The 23136-nt window shown below is 56.3% G+C and overlaps 2 protein-coding genes across 7 annotated transcripts in view; one reads left to right on the top strand and one right to left on the bottom strand.

Moving 5' to 3' along the window:
• Positions 1 to 1001: 1001 nt before the first annotated feature.
• On the bottom strand, positions 1002 to 22412 carry ITGA5 (integrin subunit alpha 5). Its single transcript, XM_030866750.3, has 30 exons — positions 21892 to 22412; positions 15372 to 15502; positions 13887 to 14002; positions 13631 to 13751; positions 13362 to 13423; positions 13228 to 13273; positions 12853 to 12978; positions 12572 to 12616; positions 12387 to 12430; positions 10597 to 10653; positions 10357 to 10409; positions 9871 to 10079; positions 9398 to 9589; positions 9131 to 9176; positions 8858 to 8959; positions 8606 to 8661; positions 8316 to 8470; positions 7876 to 8013; positions 7677 to 7744; positions 7179 to 7329; positions 7004 to 7096; positions 6779 to 6858; positions 6560 to 6640; positions 6342 to 6447; positions 5656 to 5808; positions 4661 to 4747; positions 4437 to 4550; positions 3740 to 3841; positions 3064 to 3186; positions 1002 to 2427 (listed from the first exon to the last, which is right to left on the bottom strand). Exons 1-30 carry the CDS (start codon positions 22257 to 22259, stop codon positions 2344 to 2346), a joined length of 3309 nt encoding a protein of 1102 aa, XP_030722610.2. The 5' UTR covers positions 22260 to 22412; the 3' UTR covers positions 1002 to 2343.
• The window catches only part of NCKAP1L (NCK associated protein 1 like), a 122441-nt gene continuing 103618 nt past the window's right edge, over positions 4314 to 23136 (top strand). For 4 of the 6 annotated variants that reach the window (XM_060306451.1, XM_060306449.1, XM_060306453.1 and 1 more), the window contains exons 1-3: positions 4314 to 4909; positions 6027 to 6104; positions 12857 to 12922. The gene's annotated coding sequence lies outside the window, so the exon portion shown is untranslated. The remainder of the gene's footprint in view (positions 4910 to 6026; positions 6105 to 12856; positions 12923 to 23136) is intronic. The other 2 variants (XM_060306447.1, XM_060306448.1) reach the window with 2 other exon arrangements.

Genomic DNA, 23136 nt, shown 5'->3' with positions numbered 1-23136 from the left:
GGCGCTATACAGACACACCCATGATACTAGCCCAGTACTCACAGCCCACTTCCCCTCCTCATTTCCTCCTCATAATCGTATAAGAAATCTCAGATTTGGCCCCTGGAGTTCGGCTGATGCCATTCCCACCCATCCCCCGAGAGGGTGAGTATGGGATTTCCTTCCTGGAGAATTCCCAGTGCTTTGTTATGCCACAGCTGTCATCCTCGGAAATACTGCGTGTCTCTTTGCCTCGTCAGGTCTCACCCTGCCTGTCAGTCCCTCTTCATTTATGGGTTCTGGGAAGAAGTTCCCAAGTTACAGAATTATCAAGACGTCACAGATTGAAGTGTGGAGCGGGCTTGGCCTCCTAGGAGAGATATTTTTGAGATCACGTGGGTACTGATAGGCAGGAGCCTAAGTTAATAAGAATAACCCTGTTGATGGGGGAAGAAAGGTGAGGAGGACCTCATTTCCTCCCCTCCCCAAATTCCCATGAATTTGTGGCTATGCTGCCCTCTGGTGGCTGAACTCTGGTTTAGCAGGACATGAACATCTTTGCCTCTAACGATCCCGCTAGCATTTCAGCACCCCTCTCTGTCCTCTTCCTGGATATTAGGACAGTCCTAGAGGAGACAGGGGATCCTGAGGGGTTCCCTCACTCTGGTTTCTCTTCAAAGACCTCAAGGCCATGTTGGTTAAGCATGAGGGCTTTCACAGTCAGGCAAGGCTGAATTTGAGTCTGTGACCTTGGGCAAGTTACATAACTTCTCTGGACCTCAATTTCCCCTTGTGTAAATGGGGTTAATTGTACCTACTTCACACATTTAATTTCTATCAAATTAAATGAGATACTGTATGTAAACTATTTAACACTCCCCCTATGCACCAGACTACAATGGGCAACGAAAACAAAACAAAAACCCAGCTGGCTTTCTTCTGATTTAGTTCTGCGGCCTTTTCTCGAAACCCATTTCATTATTTTGATTTAGGAAAGCCCAGGTGAGTCTCTGGACCATGGTCCCCCACCTTCAGCTTGGACCTCCCCCTTTGTATTCTTCCCTAACCCTCAAACCCAAAGAGAAGGGATTCCGCTCCCTTCTCTCCTGGAGGTGCTGGGGCCAGATCTGGCGGGGGCTGGGTGATGAGCAGAAGAGTCAAGCCTTTCTTTCACCCCTTCCATCATGTCTTTCACTTAAGAAAAGGGAACCCCCAAACTAGTTCCACAGTTGCTGGGGGTCATACTCTTGGCTCCCAGTGGAAAGAAGCTGCAAGAAACACAAACATTTCCTACCCACCAAGCGGTCTGGTTCCAGGAAAGTTCTGGAAAGAGTGGGGATAGGACAGATTCCAGCTCTGGTCAGTGGGGGCACCGGGCCGGGTTTATTGCACTTGCAACAGAGTTTAAATAAGTCCCGGGTGTCCGGAGCCAAGGTGAAGGGAGGGTTGGGCAGGGAGAGGAGGGGCAGCGTCAGTGCAGCTGGCGGGCAGAACCCAGATCCTGCAGGCCGGGGGCAGCGGGCTCCCCCTTTCTCCAGGGGACTAGTAGGGCCTGTGTCCGGCCAGTGTTAAGGTTCCAGATCTGTTGCCATCGTGGCCCCTTCAGGGTCCTGGGCAATTCCTGACTTCTCCTGAGTCAGAGGTGGATTGGGCCTCCAGGCCCAGGTCTGGAGCAGGCTCAAATGTAGTCCTGGATCTGCCTAGTTACGTCACCAATGTCTGAGTCTGGGTCCCAGATCAACCCCAGGCGCCAGGTTCGATCTGGCCCTGTTAGAGTTCTGATTCCCCTTGCAGCTGGTTCTGGGCCAGCGTGGATCCTGGTGTGGGATCTGTCCTGAGCGGGGCCTGGGGCACCATCCATGGTTATTGTTCCTTGTTGGCCCACCGGGGTGGGGGCTGTCCAGAGCTGCCATGTCTCGCTCCCCAGGTTCCAGGTTCTTAGCTGGGGGCTTCTGGCAGGGCTGAGGACAGATCTTTGCAGGCTGGAGCTGGACAGGAAGTCCTGGTGGCACGTCTGAGCCGGAGAACTGGGATTGGATCCCCCAGTTCTGGTTCCAAGTTGTTTTCAGGAAACTCTCCAAAATGCAAAGGCTGCAGGGAGGCTGGGGCCTCTGTCCCTGGATCTGAGTTCCCCCATCCATGAGGAGGGCATGTGTAAACGAGGGTCCTTCACAGTGCATGGGGGGAGGGGATCCCCAGCTCCACACCTCCCGGCTCTGGCCCTTCAAGTATGTCTCTGGGCTGGGGAGAGGTGCTTCTCCCTGGCCCTCAGCACCTTCAGGAAGCACCCAGCCCCCTCCCCGTCAGTAGACTGAGGGTGGGGGGACTGGACCTTCAGGATTGGGAGTCTGGGATCGGGAGAAGTCAGGCATCAGAGGTGGCTGGAGGCTTGAGCTGAGCTTTTTCCATGGCGGTGCCGTATGGGAGGGAGCGTTTGAAGAATCCGAGCTAATGAGGGGAAAAGGAGGGAGAGTTGAGTTACTCTGGTTCCCCTTTCTCCGCAGATCTTATCCCAAGGCGGGATGAAGATGACTCTAGTGCTTCCAATCTCCCCATCTTGCAAAAGTGGCCCAAATTCAGGCTGTTAAGACCACCTCTCCAAGAGGTCCAGTGGGTTAAGAGGGCTAAGGTTGGGGGTGCTTTGGTGCCATAAGAATGCCCCCAGTTCAGCCAGAGACGGCACATAGGTGTGAAGTCAAGTTCTAAGTCTCATTGCCTAGGAGTGGCTGCCTCTCGAGAAGGGTTCTGAGGCTACTTCTAGGGTATGAACGATCAGTGACGGCTGCCATGGCTTTCTGGAGGAAGTGAGAGCACAAATGCCACATACTGGCCACTTGGGAGTAACACTGATTTTGAAAGTAGAAATAAACTTATCAGCTTGAGTCAAGAGAACTTTTTCTAAGCTAGGGGCTGTAGAATGAAGGAAAGGATCCCATAGGCAGTGTCCAGACGGGATGCCTGTGGCCAGGGAGAGGTGGGGACATGTGGCTGGAGAACTGGTCTGGAGGCAGACGCTTGGGACTGTGCTGCCTCAAGGGCAGAACCTGGTGAGAGAGAGGCCAGGTCAGGTAGGATGTGGCTGACCTTGTAGAGGATATAGATGAGCAGACCTAGGAGCAGGAGGCCAACGAGGACGGCTAGGATAATGATCCAGAGCGGGACGCTGTGGCTGCCTTCCGCCTTGATCCACTGCACGGCTGTGGCCACCTGGGGAGCAGGTCAGGAGAGGTCGCTGAAAAGCCGTTAGTCCTTCCCACCCTACACTTGGCTCCCACTTGCCACTGGACCTAGACCCACCTTTCCCCTTCCGTCTTGGGCTAACAGAATTCTGATCTTCAAAATTCAAATTCCTACAATGTGCATTATTGTCTCTTACTTTTGGGCTTTCACACGTGCTCGTTCCCTCTCCCCAGAGAACATTCCTTTCCTGACTGGTTAGCCCGGTAGATCCTATTTATCCTTCAGGTTTTGCTTAAACATCACTTCTTCCAGGAAGCCTTCCCTGACTCTGCAAGCCTGTGTTCGAGTGTCCCTATGATGTGTTCCCATAAACATGCTGGCACTTGTCACACTGTCTTCTCACTGCCCTGTCCATCTTGCTTATCACTGTATTCCCAGGACCTAGCACAGTGCCTGGCACACAGTAGATGCTCAATCAATATTTGTCACCATAATCAGACCAGCCCCCGTCGCATCCCAGTGCTAGCGCCAGGCCCAGCACTCCATCTTCCTTGGCCCAGACCTCTGGCCCGGGACTCACCTGCAGTTCCTTTCGGGGAAGCTGCCGAGGCAGGATTCGGTAGGGCATCTTCAGGGCTTCATACACAGCCTCACACTGCAGACTAAGTGGCTGGTGTTCCCTCTGTGGGTGGTGGAAAGGTGTTCAGGGTGGCCTCGTATGGTATCTAGGAGGTCACTGGGCTCCCCATGGTCTGGCTCTGGTTATGATCTTTCCCTATTTTGGAATCATTCTCTTCTGAATCTCTCTCTATGTTCCTTATGTGAGATAATAAATGTGTAACTGAAGAGTCACAGTTAGATGACAGCATGTTCAATAGAAAAAGCATTGTTTTGGAATCATGAATATGGGTGAAGCACCCAGGATGATGCCTGGCCTATAGGATGCACTCAATAAATGACTGCTCTCTACTGTTCCTACATCTGCTTGCCTCTCTGTGATGGATATGTCTTCGTCTCTGTTTTCTATCATTCTCTGCCACTGGTCTCCCTCCCGCCCTCCCTCCTCTGAATGGGCCAGGAAAGGGAAGCTGTCGGTCCCAATGTGGCCACTAGGTGGCGCCAAGGACACACAGCCCTGTCCAAACAAGGGTGAGGGAGGGGAGCGCGGCTGCCTGGGTCCCAGTCACCAAAGCGGGTGGCTAGGGCAGTGGGGAAAGGAGCGTCAGTCCAGGCAGGCCCGAAGGTCGGAGGTCAGGACTGAGGTGAGGCTCCCTCACCTGGAGGAAGGTCTTGGCCCAGACGCGGAAATGGAGTAGCAGACTTCGGCTCTCTTGCCGGTGCAGTGGCCCCAGCTCGCAGCGCAGCCGGAAACACTCGGCCTCCGGGCATTTCTGGGAAGAAAGCGGAGGCTTGAATGCGGCGTTCCGCCCTGCTGGTGGCTCTGAGGATGCAAACAGATACTCAACGCTTCGACCCAGACCTCATTTCCAGGAGGACTTACCAGGATCTGAGGCCCTGAGGAGGCAGGGCTCCGGCCTGGAGCATCCCGTCTTTGCAGCCGGTGGTGCTGGGAACCCTCGGGATCCAACTGGAAGAGGAAAGGGACCATTAGCTGCCTCTCTCACCTCATTACAGCCTCTAAGTCAGCCTGCCTCTGGGGTCCAGAGCAGCTTCGACCTGGTCTTCCACCCATACAACTGACCACCTCCTGTGGCAAGGCACCGACCTCAGCACTGAAATACCAAAACGGGTGAGACTTGATCCTTGGAGTTTACAAGGAGGAGATGTCAATAGATAATTAGGGCCCCGTGCCTGCCTTGGGGCCTTTGCCCCGGCTGTCCCCTCTGCTTGGAATGCTTTCTCGAGTCTTCACACACAGGTTCACCCTTGCCTTTCATGCCTCAATTCACCTGTTCTCTCCTCAAGAGGTTTTCCCTGATGACTCAAACAGGCTCCCAGCCGGGCCCTGCCCTGCCCCAGCATTTTAGCACTGCACTCTCAACACTTCTCAATACCTGTTTCTCTCTCTCTCTCTCTTTTTAATTTTTATTGTCTCCTACCCTCCACTAAAACATAAACCCCATGAGAGTGGGGGCCTTGTGAGTTTTGTTTGGTGCGATCTTTCCTGAGCCTGTAACGTGGCTCAGTGCATTGTTGTTTATGTGTAAACGAGCTTTAAAACAGGCACTGGGGCCCAGGTGAGCGGCTCTGAGGAAGGCTTTCCGGAGGTGGTGGTGCCGAGCTGGGCCCTAGGAGTACGCCAGGGCAAGACGTCAGGGAAGGATACTTCAGGCAGAAAGACAGAAGGGCAGTGCATAAAACAGTCTTTTCCCCTCCCAGGGTCTCAAGGTGTCTGTGGGCCTTCGGACCCCCTTCCAGTGGCCTAAGTCCTAGCTCCAGGCACACCCTACTTGGCTCTTCTAGTTTCCCGGGGACTTTCCCCAACCACCCTCGACTTGGTCCCCTCACCCCCAGGCCAGTCCCCAGGCCCCTCACCTCTAGGCCCTGTGGGTTGGGGGGGTGACTGGTGGTGCAGTTGCTGAGTCCTGTGACCCTGGTCACGTAGAGGAGCTGCTGACCTTCCAGAGCCTGGGGACAGCTGAGCTCCAGCACGCCCCGGCTAATGGAGCTGGGGCCCAGGTTGATGAGCTGAGGAGAGGAGGGCACGGTGATCATGGGAAGGGAGGCAGTGATTCTGCCCTGTTGCAACCCAGGTCCTGGTGGCCCGCTCATGCCTGCTGCGAGTCTCCCATCTCAGGAGCGAGGGAGGAAATCAACGGGCAGAGGCGAAATCCTCCCCAGCCAAGCCTCCTGGAGGAGGCGGCTCCATCCTTCCCCCACCACTTTTTTTTTTTCTTTTTTTGCAGGAACTTAGCTCCCCAACTAGGGATTGAACCCGTGCCGCCTGCAGTGGAAGCGTGGAGTCCTAATCACCGGACCACCAGGTAAGTCCCCATCCTTCCCTTCTAAGTTGCTCAGCTGGCCAGTCTCTCACACTGATCCTGCCCAGGACTTTCTCTCTCACTCCCCACTCCCCCTCTCTTGCTCTCAATCCCTCAGGCTGGTCCCAGCCATCTGTCACTCATACAGCTCCTCCTTCCCTGTCATTCATTCTAGTCCGGCCCTCCACTCCCAGTAGCACACCTGGGGACCAGGGCCTCCCTGCCTCTGTCCCTCCTCACCTCATACACATGGTGGACAGCAGGGCCCACGTCCCCCTCCTCCTGCGGCTGGTCTCGGGGATGCCAGTCGGTCACAGGGAATAGCACTGCCTCGGGCTTGGAGACACTAAAGAGGAGGGTGGTTTAGAGGACAGTGGAAGGTACCCCATCCCATGTGCATCCTTTCCTAGAAGTCCATCTTGCCTCCCAGAGAGCCCCATTTTGCCCGGAGAACTGACCCGTTAAGGGAGACCTGGGCCTGAGCTTCCACAGAGAGCTGGAAGGAAACCACTTCGCTTTGAGAGTTGTTGAGATTCTTGCTGTGGGATGGAGGAGAGATTCAGGTGGTGTTGGAGCCCAGCTAGGAAGAATTTCACCTGCACCAGACTCCGCCCCTGCCTCACCCTCCTCGGCCCCGCCCCCAACTCAGCCTCAGCCTGGCCCCACCCACTCCCTACCTGAGGATCTGGAAGTCAAACTGGATGGTTTTCTTCATGTCCCTGAGGTGCGGGACTGTGAACCGAAGGCCACCCCAGAGCTGGAGGACAGGGAGGGAGGACAAGGGGGCTGTTAGACTGGGCGTCTGCCAAATCCCAATTGCAGCCCTCCTTCCCTATCCCACAGCTCTTCTCAGGATGAGCCGGTCACTTTCCCTTGGGTCCTCTCTCCTGTCCCAGACTTACACTGGCTCCCGCCTTCATGGGGTTGCCCAGGTCACACACCAGCAGGCGGCTCTGGTTCACAGCAAAGTAGTCACAGCTCAGGCTGGAGAAGTTCTGGAGGTGGGGTGGGTGCAGGTAAGGCTCTGGTGTCCCTGTGGCAGGATCTCCCAAGCCCTGCCTAAGAGTCCCCTCTCACCCCTGGGTGTCTGACGAGTCCTGAGTACTCAGCCTCCGGAGGGGCCGTGACGCGAAGCTCTGCCTCGTAGGCGCCGCCCTCACCCACATTCTGGGCATGGAAAGTGAGGTTCAGAGAGTTCTTGTCGCCCAGGTACACGTGGTTCTGCTCCCTGGAGGGGACACACAGGGTCAGGGACACTGGGGAATTAATCCGCAAACCAAGACAATGGGCCATAACAATAATAGACACCGTTTACTGAGTTCCAACTCTATGGCAGGCACTAGGCTAGATGCTTTATGTAGATTAGTTCATTTAATCCTTCCCCAAAGCCAGAGAAATAGATGCTTTTATTCTCACTATACAGATGAGGAAGTTGCATAATTTCCCAGGGTCACACAGCCAGCTAATACGTTCCTATTCTACTTTTTCACATGCCAGGTGCTTCCAAGCTCCATGTGTTCTGCTAGGAGACCTTGGCATCTGGAACCCCCCAGCTTGACGTCAGCCTTCACTTACCCAAACACTTCCAGCTGTAGGTCTGGCACACAGATATTGTCTTCTCCACAGTCCAGCAAGATCTGAGCCTGGGAAGCAGGGCAGCCTTGAGAGGGGGAGTTGTGACCCCCTTCTAAGCTGTCGGCTCCCCCCTCCAGGGCCCCACCCCTAGCGGCCCAGGCCCCTCTCCTCCCGGCCCGTCTCCCCACCCTGCCCTCACCTTGTCCTCTATGCGGCTCTTGCTCTGGTAGTGTAGGACTGGCCGAAGGCCGTGGCTGTCCACAGGGGCTTGGGGGTCCAGGGAGAAGTTGAGGGCGATGTGAATCGGGGAGAGTTTGTCTCGAAACTCTGACTCGTTCTGGGGCCGGGGGAGAGGGTTCACAGATTCAGGGGACACAGGGGACTTGGTCCTCATCCTCTCACATCTCCCTCTGTCCACTCAGGACCCTCCAGAATTCAGGTGTCCAAACTTGACCATGCTCATTGCTTCAGAGGCAGCCTGGTTCCCAGCCCCTCCAACAGAAGGGCCCCCTTCCCCAGCCTCCCAAAGTCCCAGGCCCTTCATTGGAATCTCCCTGTCTCTTTCCCTTCATGAGGGGCACCCAGTTCTACGTGGCCACTCTTCCCAGGCCAGTCCCGACCCTGCCCCCGGGCCCATACCCTGAGGTAGATCTTCATCTCTCTGCATTCCTCCCGAGCCCCGTTCTGGATGAGCAGGGTCTGGGTCAGGGTGGCCTGTCGGGAGGCCAGGAACAGTGCCCGCCGCGCTCCACCCTTCTGCTTCTGCCAGTCCAACTGGAGCTCCACCGTGAAGCCTGCAGCCGGGCACATACGTTAATGAGCATCTGCCCCTCCCTTCTAATCTATCCAGAGAGATAAGAGGTCCCCGAGTCCCCAGCCCCTCCATCCCCATCCCAGTGCCTGAAAGGTTCAGGCAGTCTCTCCCTCACCAATGGAGTCAGGAACGTGTTTTCCAGAAGCATTGAGGCAGAAGCTGAGATTGATGCTGGAGGAAGACCAAAGGGAAAGCTGGTGTATCCAACTGGAACAGGCATCCTATTCCCTACCTGCCTCCCAGACAGACCCAGACTGGGACAGTCCCATTTGTCCACTTTCAAAGACCTGGTCTCCCTCCCCACTTCCAGGCACAGATGAAACACCCCCAGACTCCATCCCCGCAGTCTCCTGGGCACCCCACTCACCAAGACGCAGGGTTCCCCCCCAAGCTGCAGCTATGCTCCTCTGGGTTGAACATGGCGGGAAAGATGGTGAGGGAGGCACTGGCAGACACGATGGGGCGACCCCTGCCAAGAGTGGGTGTGGGGTCAAAGAACTAAGACTGCTCAGGAACCTGGGCACAGGAAGCTGACGCCCAAGCCCCAGGATCCCAGTCTGTGCACTTCCCCAAACTCGGCCCTGTTGAGAAATCCCCCAGTTCCCACGTCTCCCAGGCTGCCCCCTGCCCAAGTTCATACCTGTACACCACAGCCTTGTCTACACCAAAGGACCCCACAATCAGATCTGCAAGAAGTCAAGAAACTACCCCTTACAGCAAGCCCCAAATCAGAATCCTTCCCAACCCCTTCCAGTTGCATTGTTCAAGGAGGCCGAAGTGAGGGGACACCGCCATCTGGTGGCATCATCCTAGAACTGCACCCAGGAGCTTAGGAAAGTGCATTAGAGGGGCTAGGGTTCTGAGACCAGGGAATTCTAAGGTGAAAGGGGCCGCTGGCACAACTCACCAGGGTATCCGTTGCCATCCAGGTCTCGGCCTCCTCGAAGGGCAGAGCCAAAGAAGTCCGGCGTGTGGCCAGCTGCCCACAGGGGCAGCAGGACCTGGGAAGGCTTAGAGGCCAGGCCCCCTGGGCCCCCAGGGAATACAAACACCACTCCCTGCTGGTTCTCCCCACCAAAGGCAGCCCCAACGGCTACATCTGCAAGACACACAACACACAGCAGTCAGCAGGCCAGGAATCCAGGAGTTCAAATCTCTACCATCGGACCCCAGGACCCGGGATCCTATTTTCCCCATCTGTCATTCCCAGTATTCTAACCTCTTCAAGCCCCAAGATCCAGACATTGGGATTAAAATCCACACACCTCCTGGAGGAGTCACTGGGGGTCTCGGGTATCTTATCTGACAGCCATCTCTCCCCAAATCCCTTCTGACTCAGGCCCCCACTCCTCCTCAGCAACTTGAGCCCACGGTGCTTACCATTGTAGCCATCCTGGTCCAGGTCCCCCAGGGGGGTCAGGGAACTGCCGAATCGACCAAACTCATCATGGCCAGTGAGGGTAAGGGTGGGCACAGGCTCCATGCCGGCCGGCCGCTGCAGGTAGACGTAGACCCTGCCCACCTCCTGCGGCCGCCCGTCGGCTGTCCGCTCCATGAGCAGGGGCGCCCCTACCAGCAAGTCGTCCAGCCTGAGGGTACGGGAAACGCAGTTATCCTGAGGCCCTGCCTTGCCATGTCCCCTCCTCAATCCCAGAGCCAGGAAATCCCAGGCCTCTTGGATCCGGGCTCCTTCCCACCCAAGTGAGAGACCTGAGGTCTTCTGGTCTTTGGTTCTCAGCTCTCTCTTTGCCCCTGAGCCTAGGGAATGCAGGCAGGAGGAGGAGAATGCAGAGAAAAACTCTCCTTGCGTTTTTCTGTCCCGTCCCTACTCCTCGTCCTGTGCTGTGCCCCTTTCCCACTACTCACCCGTCCCCATTGATGTCTGTGGCAGCCACTGCATAGCCAAAGTAGGAGGCCATCTGGGAGGGACAGAAGGGCAGCAGTGGGTCAGAACTAGGGGGTCAATCAACAAGGGATATGAGGGGAAATCAGGGACTCCAGGGAGCCTGAGAAGCTGGGCTGAGCTTATGGGCTCAGGGCAGGGGCTTGGTTGGCAAAGGGCCAAGCTGGGTTGTGTGTGTGTGGGGGGGGAGAAGGTGTCCTCACCTGTTCCCCTGAGAAGTTGTAGAGGGACCGGATGTCTGAGCCATTAAGGATGGTGACCTGGGGACGAGGAGATATACCCATTGGTCCCAGACTCCCAGACCATCCCATGGGTACAGGATACCCAGGGGCAGGCATTCCTTGAAGACATAGATCACTTGTCTCCTAGTTCCCTCCTTTGCTTTGCCTCACATTCCCATCTCTATATTGGGTAGCTCCATCCCAGGGAGACTTCATTATTTTCCTCCATGTCACTTATCAACTACTACTGACAGATTTCGTACTTATCTCTCTGTTGTGCCTGTCTACCTACTAGAGTGTCAGATAAGTGAGGGCAGGAGCCTTGTTTTGTTTTTTGCTTTCTCCTCAGAGCCTAAAGTAGTGCTTGGTGAGCAGCTGACACTCAATAATTATTAGCTGAAGGACATCCACCAGCCCTCCCAAGTCACAAACACTCATGGCTCCCCCGACGTGCCCCCCTTAGTGATGGGCCCTTCCGGTCCCCTGAGGCTCTCGACTCCCTCTTCTCTTCCCCAGTCTTGCAGCTGTTCCTCTGGTGTGAGCCCTCCCCCAGGACTGCTGGAGAGCCCCCTGGCCTCCCCCTGCCTCGGGCTCTCCCTTCCCCTCAGCACCCTTCCTCCATGGCAGCGGGACCGATCGCCCTAGAGCCGGTCTAGGAGGGATACGGCTGGCTTGCAAATCCGTGGTGGTTCCCTGAAGCCACGGCCCAGTCTCAGCTTCTTGGCTGGTCCTCTGACGCCCTGGAGAATCTGGCCCCAACCTATCTGTTTCTGCCCAACCTCTCTTTAGTCTCCTCATGCCCAATCAGCCCATGCTGAACTGGCTTGCATTTTTTTCCTTTCCTTCCCTGCCTCTTCTCACGCTCCCGCCCAGATGCTCTCTTTCCTCATCTCCACTGGTCTTTCATAGGACATTTTCTGTCCATCCCTGCCCTAGAAAAGAGGTTATTCTTCCCTCTAAACTGCTATATCATCTTGACCACTTTTCTGAAATTTATCCTAGTGCAGAAAGAATGCTGACTTTGGAATAAGACAGGTCTGGTTTTAAATCTCTATCCAGCCACTTACTAACTGGGTGATCTTAAACAACTTACTTGGTCTCTTTGAGCCTCAGCTTTCTCATGTGTAAAATGTGAATGGTAATATCTCCCCTGATAAGCTTGTTGCGAAGAATAGAACTCATGAGTGGACAGTGCCCGACGCACTGAGGGGTTCGTGAATAGGAGCTGCACCTTCGATTACAATCACTTGTGTGTCTTGTCTTACATACTTGATTAGAAGCGCCTTACAAGATGGGGTATGATGTCTTATTCATCTTCTTATCTCTTACCTTGCCCTCATAAATGTTGGTAATTGAATGGACTCCTATAGCGTTCTTATCTATATCCTTTTTAAAGCACTCGCCATGGTCTAATAATAACAGCTACAGTTGTACACTGCCGCACAGTTCGCTAAGTACTTTCACGTGCATTATCTCGCTTCATCCTTACAAGAGTCTTGTGAGGTCAGAACTATTATTATACCATTATAAAGAGAAGAATGAGGCTCAGAGAGGTTAAGCAGACTCAAGGTTTTTATGGAATGAAGTGGGGTAGGAATAAATCACAGATTGATTCATCCAGAGTGAGTACCAGAACTCAAACACTGGTCTGACCCAAGAGCCCGTGTTCTGATCCACTTTTTTCACCCCCCCAAACTGCCATGCATGGTTCTCTGTGATTAGCCAGGGGACGGGAGAGCAGAGGAGGGAGGGAGAGTCAGGCTGGGCCTTACGTAACCATAGGTGAGGTTCCCTTTGGGCACGCCAGCAATGAAGTCTGTAGAGGGAAGAGAAAGTTGTAGGCTAAGGGCAGGGAAAGGGGAGTCAGACAAAAATGGTAAGTGTCTCAGTCCCTGTGGCTCTGGGTCCTGGGTCTCCATCTGCCCCCTCCCTTGGCCCCAGCCTGGGACACACTCACCTTCTGTGTCATCGCCACTGAATTCACCTACAGCCACAGAGTATCCTAGGAGACAGGGTGGGCGGATATTAGGATTCCTACTTTGGGGACCCCTCTGTCCTGGCCCATCCTCAATCCCTTCCCCACCCCTACTGGGCCTTCGTAGTCAGCCTCCACATGACACATAGGGCAGGAGGCTGGGGATGCCTGGGTGGGAGAAGGGAGGCGGGGTGGGGGGGTGAGCGAGGACAGGGGCCCCTGAGGTGCTCCCCCTGCAGCTCCCACCCCGTTTGCTCCCTCACCCAGGTAGCTGTCATCGTAAATGGAACTGGCCTGGCGAGTCTGCAGCTGCCCCCGAACTGGGTTGATCAGGTACCCGGGGTAATAGGATTCTGCAATCTGCTCCTGGGTGGCGGACAGGATCTGGCCTGGGGAAGGGGATAAGGAGGGGATGGCTGGAGGAGGAGGTGGCAGGGATGGGGGCACTGGGGGCTGACTGGGTAGGATTTCAGAAGTCTGGTTCAAGGACGGGAAGCTTGTGGAGGGGTAAGTCTCAGGAAAGGGAGAGGAGAATTGGGACGGGGGCAGAGGAGGGAAGGATGGTGATCTCGGGCTGGGAGAGGGATAAGAGGCCAGGTGCGGGAGACAGACGCAGGGATAGAGGAGGAAGGGCTTACCTTGCCAGAAATAGCTCCCTGGTCCGCCCAGGACCACACGCCCAGTCTGTGGGGGGAAGGAGGTGACTCCACATCTGGTCTGATTCCCCTGCATCCAGCACCCACAGCCACTCTCCTCCCAGATCCCTCCTCACCTTGGTGAACTCGGCACTGAAGCCCCCTTGGCAGTAACCCTGCCCTGCTGCCCGGCTGAAATCTGCAAGGGGAGAAGGTGGTGGGAAGGAGCTCCACACAGATGGGTCAGGCAGGAAAGAGCAGGAAGCTTGGGGAAGGAGAGGGGAGAGGGGGCCAGAGAAAGGACCTCTCTGGACCAGACAGTGAGCATCAAGGCTGTTGGGGGGCGGGGGACCGTGGGGATTCACAGAGAAGGCAGACTCAGGGCTCGTGCCCCCTCTTGCCCTACCTGAGCGGCACGGCGCATACTCCAGAATCCGGGTGAAGTTGTCTGTGGAGAGGTAGCAGGTGCCCACGGGATCGCTCAGCGGCTCCTTCTCGGTGCGCCAGCTGTAGAGGGGAGCACAGGCCTGGGAGGGCCCAGGAGGAGGGAGGTCCAGGTTTAGTCCAACAGGACCTCTCTTCCCCGCCTCCCCCACTGTGCTCCGCTAACCGCAACCATTGCCCCTCCTGCCCACCACGCCACTCAGCCTGCTGGCCCTCACCAAGATGGAGGAGCCATGCGCTCGCACCGTCGCTCCGAACCACTGCAGGGACTTGTACTCCACAGGCTCCTCTCCCTCGAGGCTGGACGGCGGTGAGGACTCCAGGATCCGAGAGCCTTGGGGGAGTGAGAAAGGGGAGTCATGCCAGCTGTGGGCAGCTGAGCCCTAGAGCAGCCCGTGCCCTCAGCCTGGGGGCACCCAAGCACTTGCAAGCCCTGAGCCCATGACTCATGGGAGGGGGAGTGGGGAAGGTCCTTACAGTCTGCCTGTTGTAGCCTGACTCAGCTTCCCCTGCACGCGTGCACACAAGCCCATGTGCACACAAGCCCATGTGCACACATGTGCACACGCACACACACACAGAACCTGGGGTTTCTAGAGGTGCATTCCCCTGGTCCGCCTGCCTCCTCACCCAGCTGGGACAAGGATGCTTGTGGTGAGGTGGGGAAGAATGGCTAGTTCCTGAGAGGGCTACCCTCTGGCTGCACTTCTCTGTCTGTACCTGGGCCTGTGTCTCTAGCAGCACGTGTTCTATGTCCTTGACCTTTCTCACGTCACTGAATCTCTGCCCCTCGTGTCTGCGTGTGTGCGTGTGCGCATCTGTCTGTCTGGCTGTCTCTCTCCTTCCAAACCCTCTCTGCCTCTATGGGGCAGCCTTTTTTATTCCTCCGCTTCTCATCCGTCTTCCAGGTTTTAAAAAGAAATCGGTCGCTTTTGTGCTCTTACACCACCCCTCCCCCACCGTCTCCATCTTTTGATGCTCTCCTCTTTTGTCCCCTCACCCCAGTTTATCTCTGGAGCCACACTGCTCAAGTTCATGTCCTCGCTCCACCTTCTACTAGCCGTGTGACCTTAGTCAAGTTACTTAACCCGTTTCCTCACCTATAAAATGGGGATAATAACACCTCGCGCCATCGTTGAAAGGATTAAGTGCGTTAATATATGTAAAGTGCTTACAACAGTGCCCAGTATATAGCAAGTGCTCTTGAAGCGTTAGCTGCTGTTATTATTCTTTCTCAGCCTGTTTCCTTCCATCCCTCTCTGCATCTACTCCGGACCTTAAGCTCCTTGAGGGCGGGGCCTTAATCATGTTTCAATCCCCTGCAGTACCAGCACAGAGCCTGGCACGCATTATCACTTAGTCAGTGCTTAGTTAAATGAATCGAATAGGCTCTGTGACTCTCCCTGTCTTTGTCTGTGTTACTGCCCTGGCCTCCCTGAGTTGTGGGTGATTCAAGGAAAATGAGAGCCACATGTTTCTGAATCATGCCCGCCCTCCTTGGGCTGGGCTGGGCTGGATTGGGAACGTGGTGTGAGTGCCACGGGGAGCCGCTGCACCGCTGCACGGAGCTGGAGCCCCAGAGCCTCAGAGCACGTGGCCGGGGAACTGGTCAGGCTCCGCCCCTCGCTCCAGACCCCGCCCCCTAGCCTCAGCCCCACCCCTTAGTCCCTCCCTGAACCTCCCCGACCTACGAAGAGGGTTACCTTTGCTGTCAAATTCAATGGGGGTGCACTGTGCTGGGCTGGTGCCCCAGGGGCAGAGGTAGACGGCACCGCCCTGCAGCACTCCCGGCTGGCTGGTGTTAGCCTTGGGCGCTCCCACCAGCACGCTGACCCTGCGGAGGGGAAAGGAGAGGCAGCTCAGGGGGGCTCCTAGCTCTTCTCCAGTCTCCCCAGGCGGGAAGGACCCAGGCCTCTGGGCCAGGGTCTGGGTGGGCGTGGCACAGATGCCCCCCGGGTTGTATTTATATCTCAGAAGATGCCACAGATGCCAGAGGCCCAGGCCGGAGTCAGGCGGTCCCCATGTGCCGCTGTCACTAACACAGCCTCTCTCCTCCCCCCACTCTCTCCCCTCCTACCTTCCCCTGTCATTAGAAGGAGGAACCAGAGTCAGTTCTGGCAAGAGGCCGGGGCCAGAGCTTCTCTATCTCCTCTATGGACCTGCCAAGACTGGAGGTGCAGCCCCTAGAACCCCAGGGTCCTCTTACCTAGCCTATACCCTCTCCTCCCAAGCCAAAGCCCTTCTCTGGGCAAAACCCAGGCGTCCAGCTGCCCAGCCCTGGGGCATGTCAGAGGAAAATGTGAGTCTTGGAAACCAGGCAGAAGTGGAGAGAGGAACTGGAGAATGGTGAAAGCAAATTGTTCCCCTGGGCCTGGGCGTGGACCTGCCCTCACCCTGCGCTCTGGTGGGACCTCCCCATCCTGGCTGGGTCTCTGTCTCAGCCTCTGAACCCCTATCCCATACACCATTGGTCAGAGTCTGAACTCAGATCCGGGTCTTCTTGGGTCTTAGTTTTGGACACAGTGCCTCGTTCCCCCTGAGACGACGAGGAGAAGTTTGCCTTTGCTGGGGGTCCTATGTAATGGGGTGGTGACAGCTAAGGTCCTGGATAATTTTGCTGCCTCTGGCTCTGCCTCTATCATTTCTGGGTCCCTTGCCTCCAAGACCTCTGTGCAGTAGTCAGCCTTCTGGGCTTTCTCCTCCAGAGTCTCCCATGAGGCTGCATCTGGCAGCCGGGGCAACTGAACCAGTGTCCCTGCCAGCCGCCAGCCTTGGCCTCTGCTCTCCTCCCATAACTGGCTCTGGCACTGCTTCTCCATCTGTCCCTCTGCCCCTAGGACTGCTTGCTCTCTTGGTTTTGGTTTTAGGAACCCCCGTCTCTCTCTCATCTCAGATCTTGGGCTTCTCCATCTCTGTTGGTTTCTGGCCCCTTTCAGCTTTCAGCACTCCCAACACCCACCCTTTTCCCGCTATTTGGATCCCTTCATTAGCCTTTCTTACCAGGAGTCCCCAAGTCAGGGATTACGGTAGAGGTCACAAAAGCGGGTGTGTGTGTGACGGGATGGGAGACAAGAGATACATCAAGTAGGGGTGGGGTGGGGGGTCCAAGAGGAATAGGAATGGGAACACCAGAGAGAGCAGCTCCAAGGGGCTGAAGCAGAGAGTGAGGGTGGTCTAGCAGGGCCAGAGGGTGAGGATGGGAGAAGAAAGGGTCCAGAGGGATAGGAGGGAGGCCTGGAGTGAGAGTTCCTGGAGTGGTGGGGGGTGGGGTGCCAGCCTCGGTTACCCTGGGGACAGGAAATGTTTACTGCCTGCGGCTTCCTGTCTGTTTCCAACCTCTCACTTCGCCGTTTGTCTCCCACCCGCCCGCCTGCTGGGCCCCACCCCTCTCACTCAGGCAGTACATTCAGTAGGGGGGTGGGAGCTGGCTACTCGGAGGCACAGTGACCTGGTTGGCTGCCAGGCCTAGTAGGTGAGGTTGGTGGTGGGGAGAGACTGCATTGCCCCCGGGCTGGGGGAGGAGAGAGGGGTGCATGCCTCTCGCAGAAAACAGCAGTGGTGCAGGGGTTCTGGGCCGGGCACTAGCTCAGTGTGCACTTGGGAATACCCTCTCCCTCCTCCTCTGGGTGAAGAGGTTGAACAGGTTATCTCAAAGTCTTCCGGGAGAGCGTAGGGGCTTGGCCAAGGGACCCTGCTCCCACCCCCAATTTTCCCACCACTCCGTGGAGGGGGGCTGAGCCTGGGTGCTCCTGGGATGGCCTGAGGAAGAAGCTTGGAGTTTGGCAGGGCGGGCAGGTGAGAGAGAGGCCTTACAAGGCTTAGAAAGCCCACAGACTTGTGGGCCAGGGGCATATGCCATGGCTGCGTGAAGGTTCAGGAGATCTGGGGTACAGGCAAGGGACACAGATCCCGACCCAGACTTGCCCCGTGCCGCCCATGGCTTATACCTGAGGATGCAGTGGCCCTTCCTTCCCAGCTCCTCCAAGTCAGTCCAGTAGCTAGTGCCCTCCCCTACGTGCCAAGAGAGGCGCCCAGTGTCAGGGGTGGCACGTCACATACCTTATCCTTATTCTCCCACTCCTGGTTCCTGCCTCCTAAATCCTACAGCAGTTGGGTCCTACTAGGGGTCCAAGAAGGTAACGATGGAGGGTCCTTGGGCTCTTTTCAATATTTCAGAGAGCCTAACGGAAATCATGCATTTACCTGATAAGGCAGCCCAGGCTAATTAAAACCTCAAGTGTATTTGCTTTGGGCCGGAATTATATCAACTCCTGTGGGGAACCTAGTTATCTCATATTGGTCAGAAGCTCTGATTGGCAGCTATAGACATCTTCTTGTTCTAATTTTTGGTGGATAAAAAAAAAAACAGGAAAAAGGAATGAATTATTCCTTCCTAAATGCAGCTTGGCAGATAAACTTCCAAAATATAGAGACCAAGGGAAGAAATAAATTGCCGTAATTTATTTTGAAGCCTCGGAACTCTGATGTTCTAGAGCTGCTTCTTGGAGACCCAGGCTGCCTCAGCACCGTGGTTTGAAGACTTTCTTGTCGATGCCTCAGGGCTGCCACATGGAGTGAGCAGAGGCCAGTTCGGTCCTGACACTCCTCTCCATCTTCTTTCAGAGCAACCTCTTTTCTCTGTTTTTTTTTTTTTTTCTTTTTTGTGGTACGCAGGCCTCTCACCGTTGTGGCCTCTCCCGTTGCGGAGCACAGGCTCCGGACGCGCAGGCTCAGCGGCCATGGCGCACGGGCCCAGCCGCTCCGCGGCATGCGGGATCCTCCCGGACCGGGGCACGAACCCGTGTCCCCTGCATCGGCAGGCGGACTCTCAACCACTGCGCCACCAGGGAAGCCCTTTTCTCTGTTTTATATAGAATGCCCTGATAAGATATCATTTGAATTGAAAGAAAGAAAGGAAGGAAGGAAGGAAGGAAGAAGGAAAGGAAGAAGGGAAGGAAGAAAATAAAAAACTGTAACAAAAAATACTGCTGACCTAGTCCCATGGCCTCATTGTACAGATGGGGAAACTAAGTCCCAGAGAAATTAAGTCACACGTCCTGGGGTCACTTAGAATCCTTCTCAACCTAAGAACAGCAGCCAGGAATCCTGATACCTAGGCCACTGTTCTGGTCTACCCCGTTGCCAATTTGTTCCCTCCTCTCCTCGCCACTATCTCCCCAGCCAGGCTTCTGATTAACCAAGTTCCTGTTCAATACATGGTTACTGTTTGACTCTATTGGCCTGACAAGGTCGGGGGTGGAGAGTAGCAAGTGGACTGGACCCAGCTCCTGCAGGTCCTACGGCAGCCCTGGCCAGGCCAGAGGGAACAGCTGGTTCTGGGTCCCCCAGTGTAGTCTCGAGGGAAATGCCTGGCTGGCTGGGAAGGAAGAGTTGCCTCCACTTGTGGCAGCTCCACATGGCGAAGGAGCTGGGCTAAGGCTGGTGCACCTTTCAAGCGCAGGTCTTGGGTCAAGTCACTTGCCCTCTCCAAGACTTGAATTCTCTACCCATAAAATGATGGGTTGCCCTTGAATGGTCCCTAAACAAACTTCTAGTTCTAAACTTCTATGATTCCTGAAGCTTCAGTTCATAGACACGCATAAAATGGGAGCCGTAATGCTTCGTCTGTCTAAGGCAAGGATTTTTGTAATGATCCGACAGAAAAATTGATATGAAAGTGCTAAGGAATGTGAGGCACTATTATGACTATCTCTGCCATAAGCAAATACTAAAAGTGAGTAAGAAATAGTGAAAATCTGAGACAAAGAACTAGGTGGTGTCCAGGGAAGAGAGAACCAGAAACAGAAAATAGCTACCTCATAAAAGTCCTACCTCCACATACCGATCACCCTCCACGGACCAGGCGATTTTTATATATATTGTCTCGTTTAGTCCTCAGAACAGCCTCATAAGTTAGGTGTCTGATTTTCATGAGAAGACCAGGCTCCAGTATTTAAGTCTTAAGTAAGTCAGCCCAGGTCACACAAAGAACAAGTAAGTGGTGAGGCCTGGACGCACACCCAGCTTGGCCTGACTTAAAGCCTGCCCCTTTCCTACTGTGTAACCTCTCTAGTGCTTACCCTGCCCTCTGATGCTGTTTCGGTTTCCACAGTGAGAGGTGATAAAGGGGGCCAAGAACACTGAGGCCCTCCCTCTCCAGAAAAGGCCCCAGGTGAGGGGCTACATTTGTCCCCCACAGGTAGGAGGGGTTGAAAGTCCCAGATGTGGTGGGGAGGGAGGTCACTGGGGAGGTGGAATGTTCCGAGTCCTATTCTAAGAGTGCTTTGTAGAGAGAAAATGAGAGGGGGAGGTGCACAAGCTGGACACCTGGGTTCTCTTGGGAGAAGAGATGAGCAGAGGGGAGGGGGAGGGGAAGAGACTGCTGGGTCCTGCTTTAGAAAAGGGCTTTTGGGACTTTAGGATCAGGCCAGGGGCCAGACAGACACCTAGGGAACCAACTGGGAGTGTGTGAAAGTCCAGATGTTTCAGAGGAGTGTTTTAAAAGGGAGATGACACTCTTGTTAGGTGGGAGTGGGGGTGGGATAAGAGGAAGGTTAAGATACAGATAACTGGATACCCTATTGTGGGGGAGGATCCCTTCCCCTCCCTCCCTCCCCCTTCTCTACCCCGTTAGGTTTGTGGTAAGGAGTTGCAAGGGGCCTGGGGGAGGCCGGGCCTGGCAGAAGCTCCAGGCCAGGGTGATGCAATGGGGTTTGGGCAGGAGGCCAGGGGGGTGGGGTGGGGGCTGGGTGGGGACCTTGAATAGCCCAGAACCAACAGCTGGGGCCTAACCATCCTCCAGACAAAGGAGAAATATGCCCCATACCCCAAGTGAATTACCTAGATTAACCCCTTTTCTCCAAAAATTAAAGGAAATGAGTAGAGCTCAGTTAACTGTATCATGTGTAGGAACAGCTCACCTCTGACAGAGGTCCTATCAAAGCTGGATACCAGGGGTGGTTGTGCTGGTGGCGATGGTGGGGAGCAGTGGCAATCTCAGAGCCCAGAGATGCAGAAAGAGGATTATTCCAGACATCGTGGAGGATCAGGCATCTGGCACCGGGGAGTCCCCGTCCCACCCCAGGAGCAGCTTCCTTCCCCTCTTACTCCCCCCCCCCACATTTAAACAAACACCCTTGTTCTAATGTTGCCTAGCTCGTTTCCCCAAGCCCGTGGGCTCCCCATTTTCCTGGCACACAGGGTCCGCTCTGCTTGTCACCCTGCTGAGCTGGGAATGGGGATCCTCCTTTGAGACTTCCCCGGTCTCTGAGGTCCTGTGTTCTGACGCTCTTGGGCCCTGCGAGCCCGCGTCTCCCCAGCTTCCGACCCCAGCCCCAGAAGTCCCGGTCTCAGCTCAGCTCCAGCCGACAAGCTACAGGAAATCAGTTTTTCTCTTCCTCCCAAGAGCTAGAGGAAGAGGGAAACCGCCCACCCCCCTTCACGGGCGCACACACACCCCTCCCGACACATCCGAGCCCCCGCCCTTGGCTGAGACAGCCCCCAGCCCCGGCGCCCCCCAGGACCAGGGTCCCGGGACTCTCCCCAACTTCCCGGATCCCCTCTTCTGAACAGAGATTGGGGGTGGCGGGCGGAGTAGGAGACCGAGGAGAGAGGGGAGGGAGCCGCCGTCCCCCTCCCGAGTCTTTCCCAGTCTGAGTTGAGGGGGGAGGGGAGGGCTGGCCCCCATTTAACCTCCGGACCCCTGCAGCCTCCGACTCCCTTCTTACTACACACAGCTCATTCTGCTTCGACCCGTTCTCTCTCCGCACAATGGCCCTCAGGGGTCCCGGGGTTCCCCAGTGCTCCAAAATGCCCACCCTGGCCTCCGCGCCCCCTCTCCGTCCCCATCCGCCTCCGGTCCCGGCAGCTCTCGGATCTCAGCCAGAGACCCTCTGCTCTCCATTCCCGCGCCCTCCTCTCTCTTGGCCCCAAGACCCCGGCCCAGACTCCTCCAGCTTGCAGCTTCGTGTCCTCTCCCCACCCCACACGTCTCCCTGCTGATCGCTCTCAAACTCCTGGCCACCCTCCACGCCGGCCACTGTCCCCTCCCTACTCCAGCGCGGGCCCCCAACTCCGGCGAGGGCCCCCAACTCCAACCCTAGTCCTTCCAAACTCCGCCTCCCAAACTCAAGCCTTGGTCCCCTCCAGACTCCAGCCGCGCCCCCTGTCTCCAGGCGCGCACCCCCGACCCCGCCAGCCCGCCGCCAACCCTCCTCAACTCACCCGTCTGTCCCCGGCCGGTAAAACTCCACCGAGAAGCCGAAGAAGGAGCCCGGGGGCCCGGAGAGCACTGCTGGGGCCTCCGCGTCTAAGTTGAAGCCCCCGACCCTGGGCGGCGGCGGCAGCAGCAGCAGCAGCAGCAGCGGCAGCAGCCGGGATCGGCGCCGGGGGCCCCAGCGCAGCTGCACGGCGAGGAGAGGGGACCCTGGCGTCCGGCTCCCCATAGCACCCGCTCTTCCCTGTCCTGGGGCCACCGACCCGGAGCCGCTTCCTAAACCTCCCAGAGGCGAATGACTCAACGCGGGGAGGAGTTTGCCAAACTCCCGGCTGAGCCCTCCCCCCGCCTGCCGGGGGGGTGGGCGGGGGGGCATTCCTGGGTCCCTGGAACGCTGAGCCCGCGCCCCCCACCCCGAAGGGGCGTGGGGGGGGACGCACCTCTCCACTTCCCTCGCCCCAGCCCCAGCTGGAGGCCGGTTGTCTGGACTGGGTCAGACTGGGCTGCTTTGGGCTCTTCCCCCTCCTTCTCGCTGCTTCCCCCTACTTCCTCCCGCCTCCTTTCCAGATGTACAACGTAAACGCTCGGAAAAGGAGTCGGAAAAAGGGAGCGGAGAATTTCCTAATGAGGAAAGGAATCACCTCCGGAGGGCGGAGGGAGTCTGAATATGTGTGTGGGGTCTCCCTCACCAATTCAGGGAGGAGGCTTTGGGGTCTAAAGGCAGAGGAGACACCTCTGGCATCTGGCCAACTGGGATTCCCCCTTTGCCTTCCGGGGCCATGGGGTGCCTGGGTTCCAGCCAGCTGGATTTGGGACTCAGGAGTTGAGGTACAGGGTGCTCCCAGTCAGGCCGATCCGATGGAGGACCTACACCGGCTCTCGGCTCCCTGCCCCCTCCCCCCGCCCAAGTTGCTAGAATTGAAAACCCAGGAGTCCAGAAATTTGGGGTTACTTCACCAGGAGAATTCCGGTCCAGGCCTCCCCCTTTCTCGGTTGCAGGATATGGAAACCTCTGCTGAGTCCCTTCCTAGAACCTGGCAGTTGACCAAGAGCCTGGTAGTGGGAGGGGGAAAGGGTTGCTTTGGCCCTTCAGTGTCTTCTTGATCAAACTGGCCTGATTCCTACAGACCTGGAGAATTGTAGGATGGGGTGGGGTGGTGTCTTGCAAAGGGGCCCAACCTTTAGCTTCTATTGTCTTTAGGCTCTGGGAGCTGGAACCCAGGACCCCATTCTCCCAAGATGCCCTGTGGATG

Source organism: Globicephala melas, chromosome 10 (genome assembly GCF_963455315.2).
Source record: "Globicephala melas chromosome 10, mGloMel1.2, whole genome shotgun sequence".
Taxonomy (NCBI): domain Eukaryota; kingdom Metazoa; phylum Chordata; class Mammalia; order Artiodactyla; family Delphinidae; genus Globicephala; species Globicephala melas.
The sequence above is the reverse complement of the archived record's forward strand: the minus strand, read 5'-3'. Positions and strand labels throughout refer to the sequence as shown.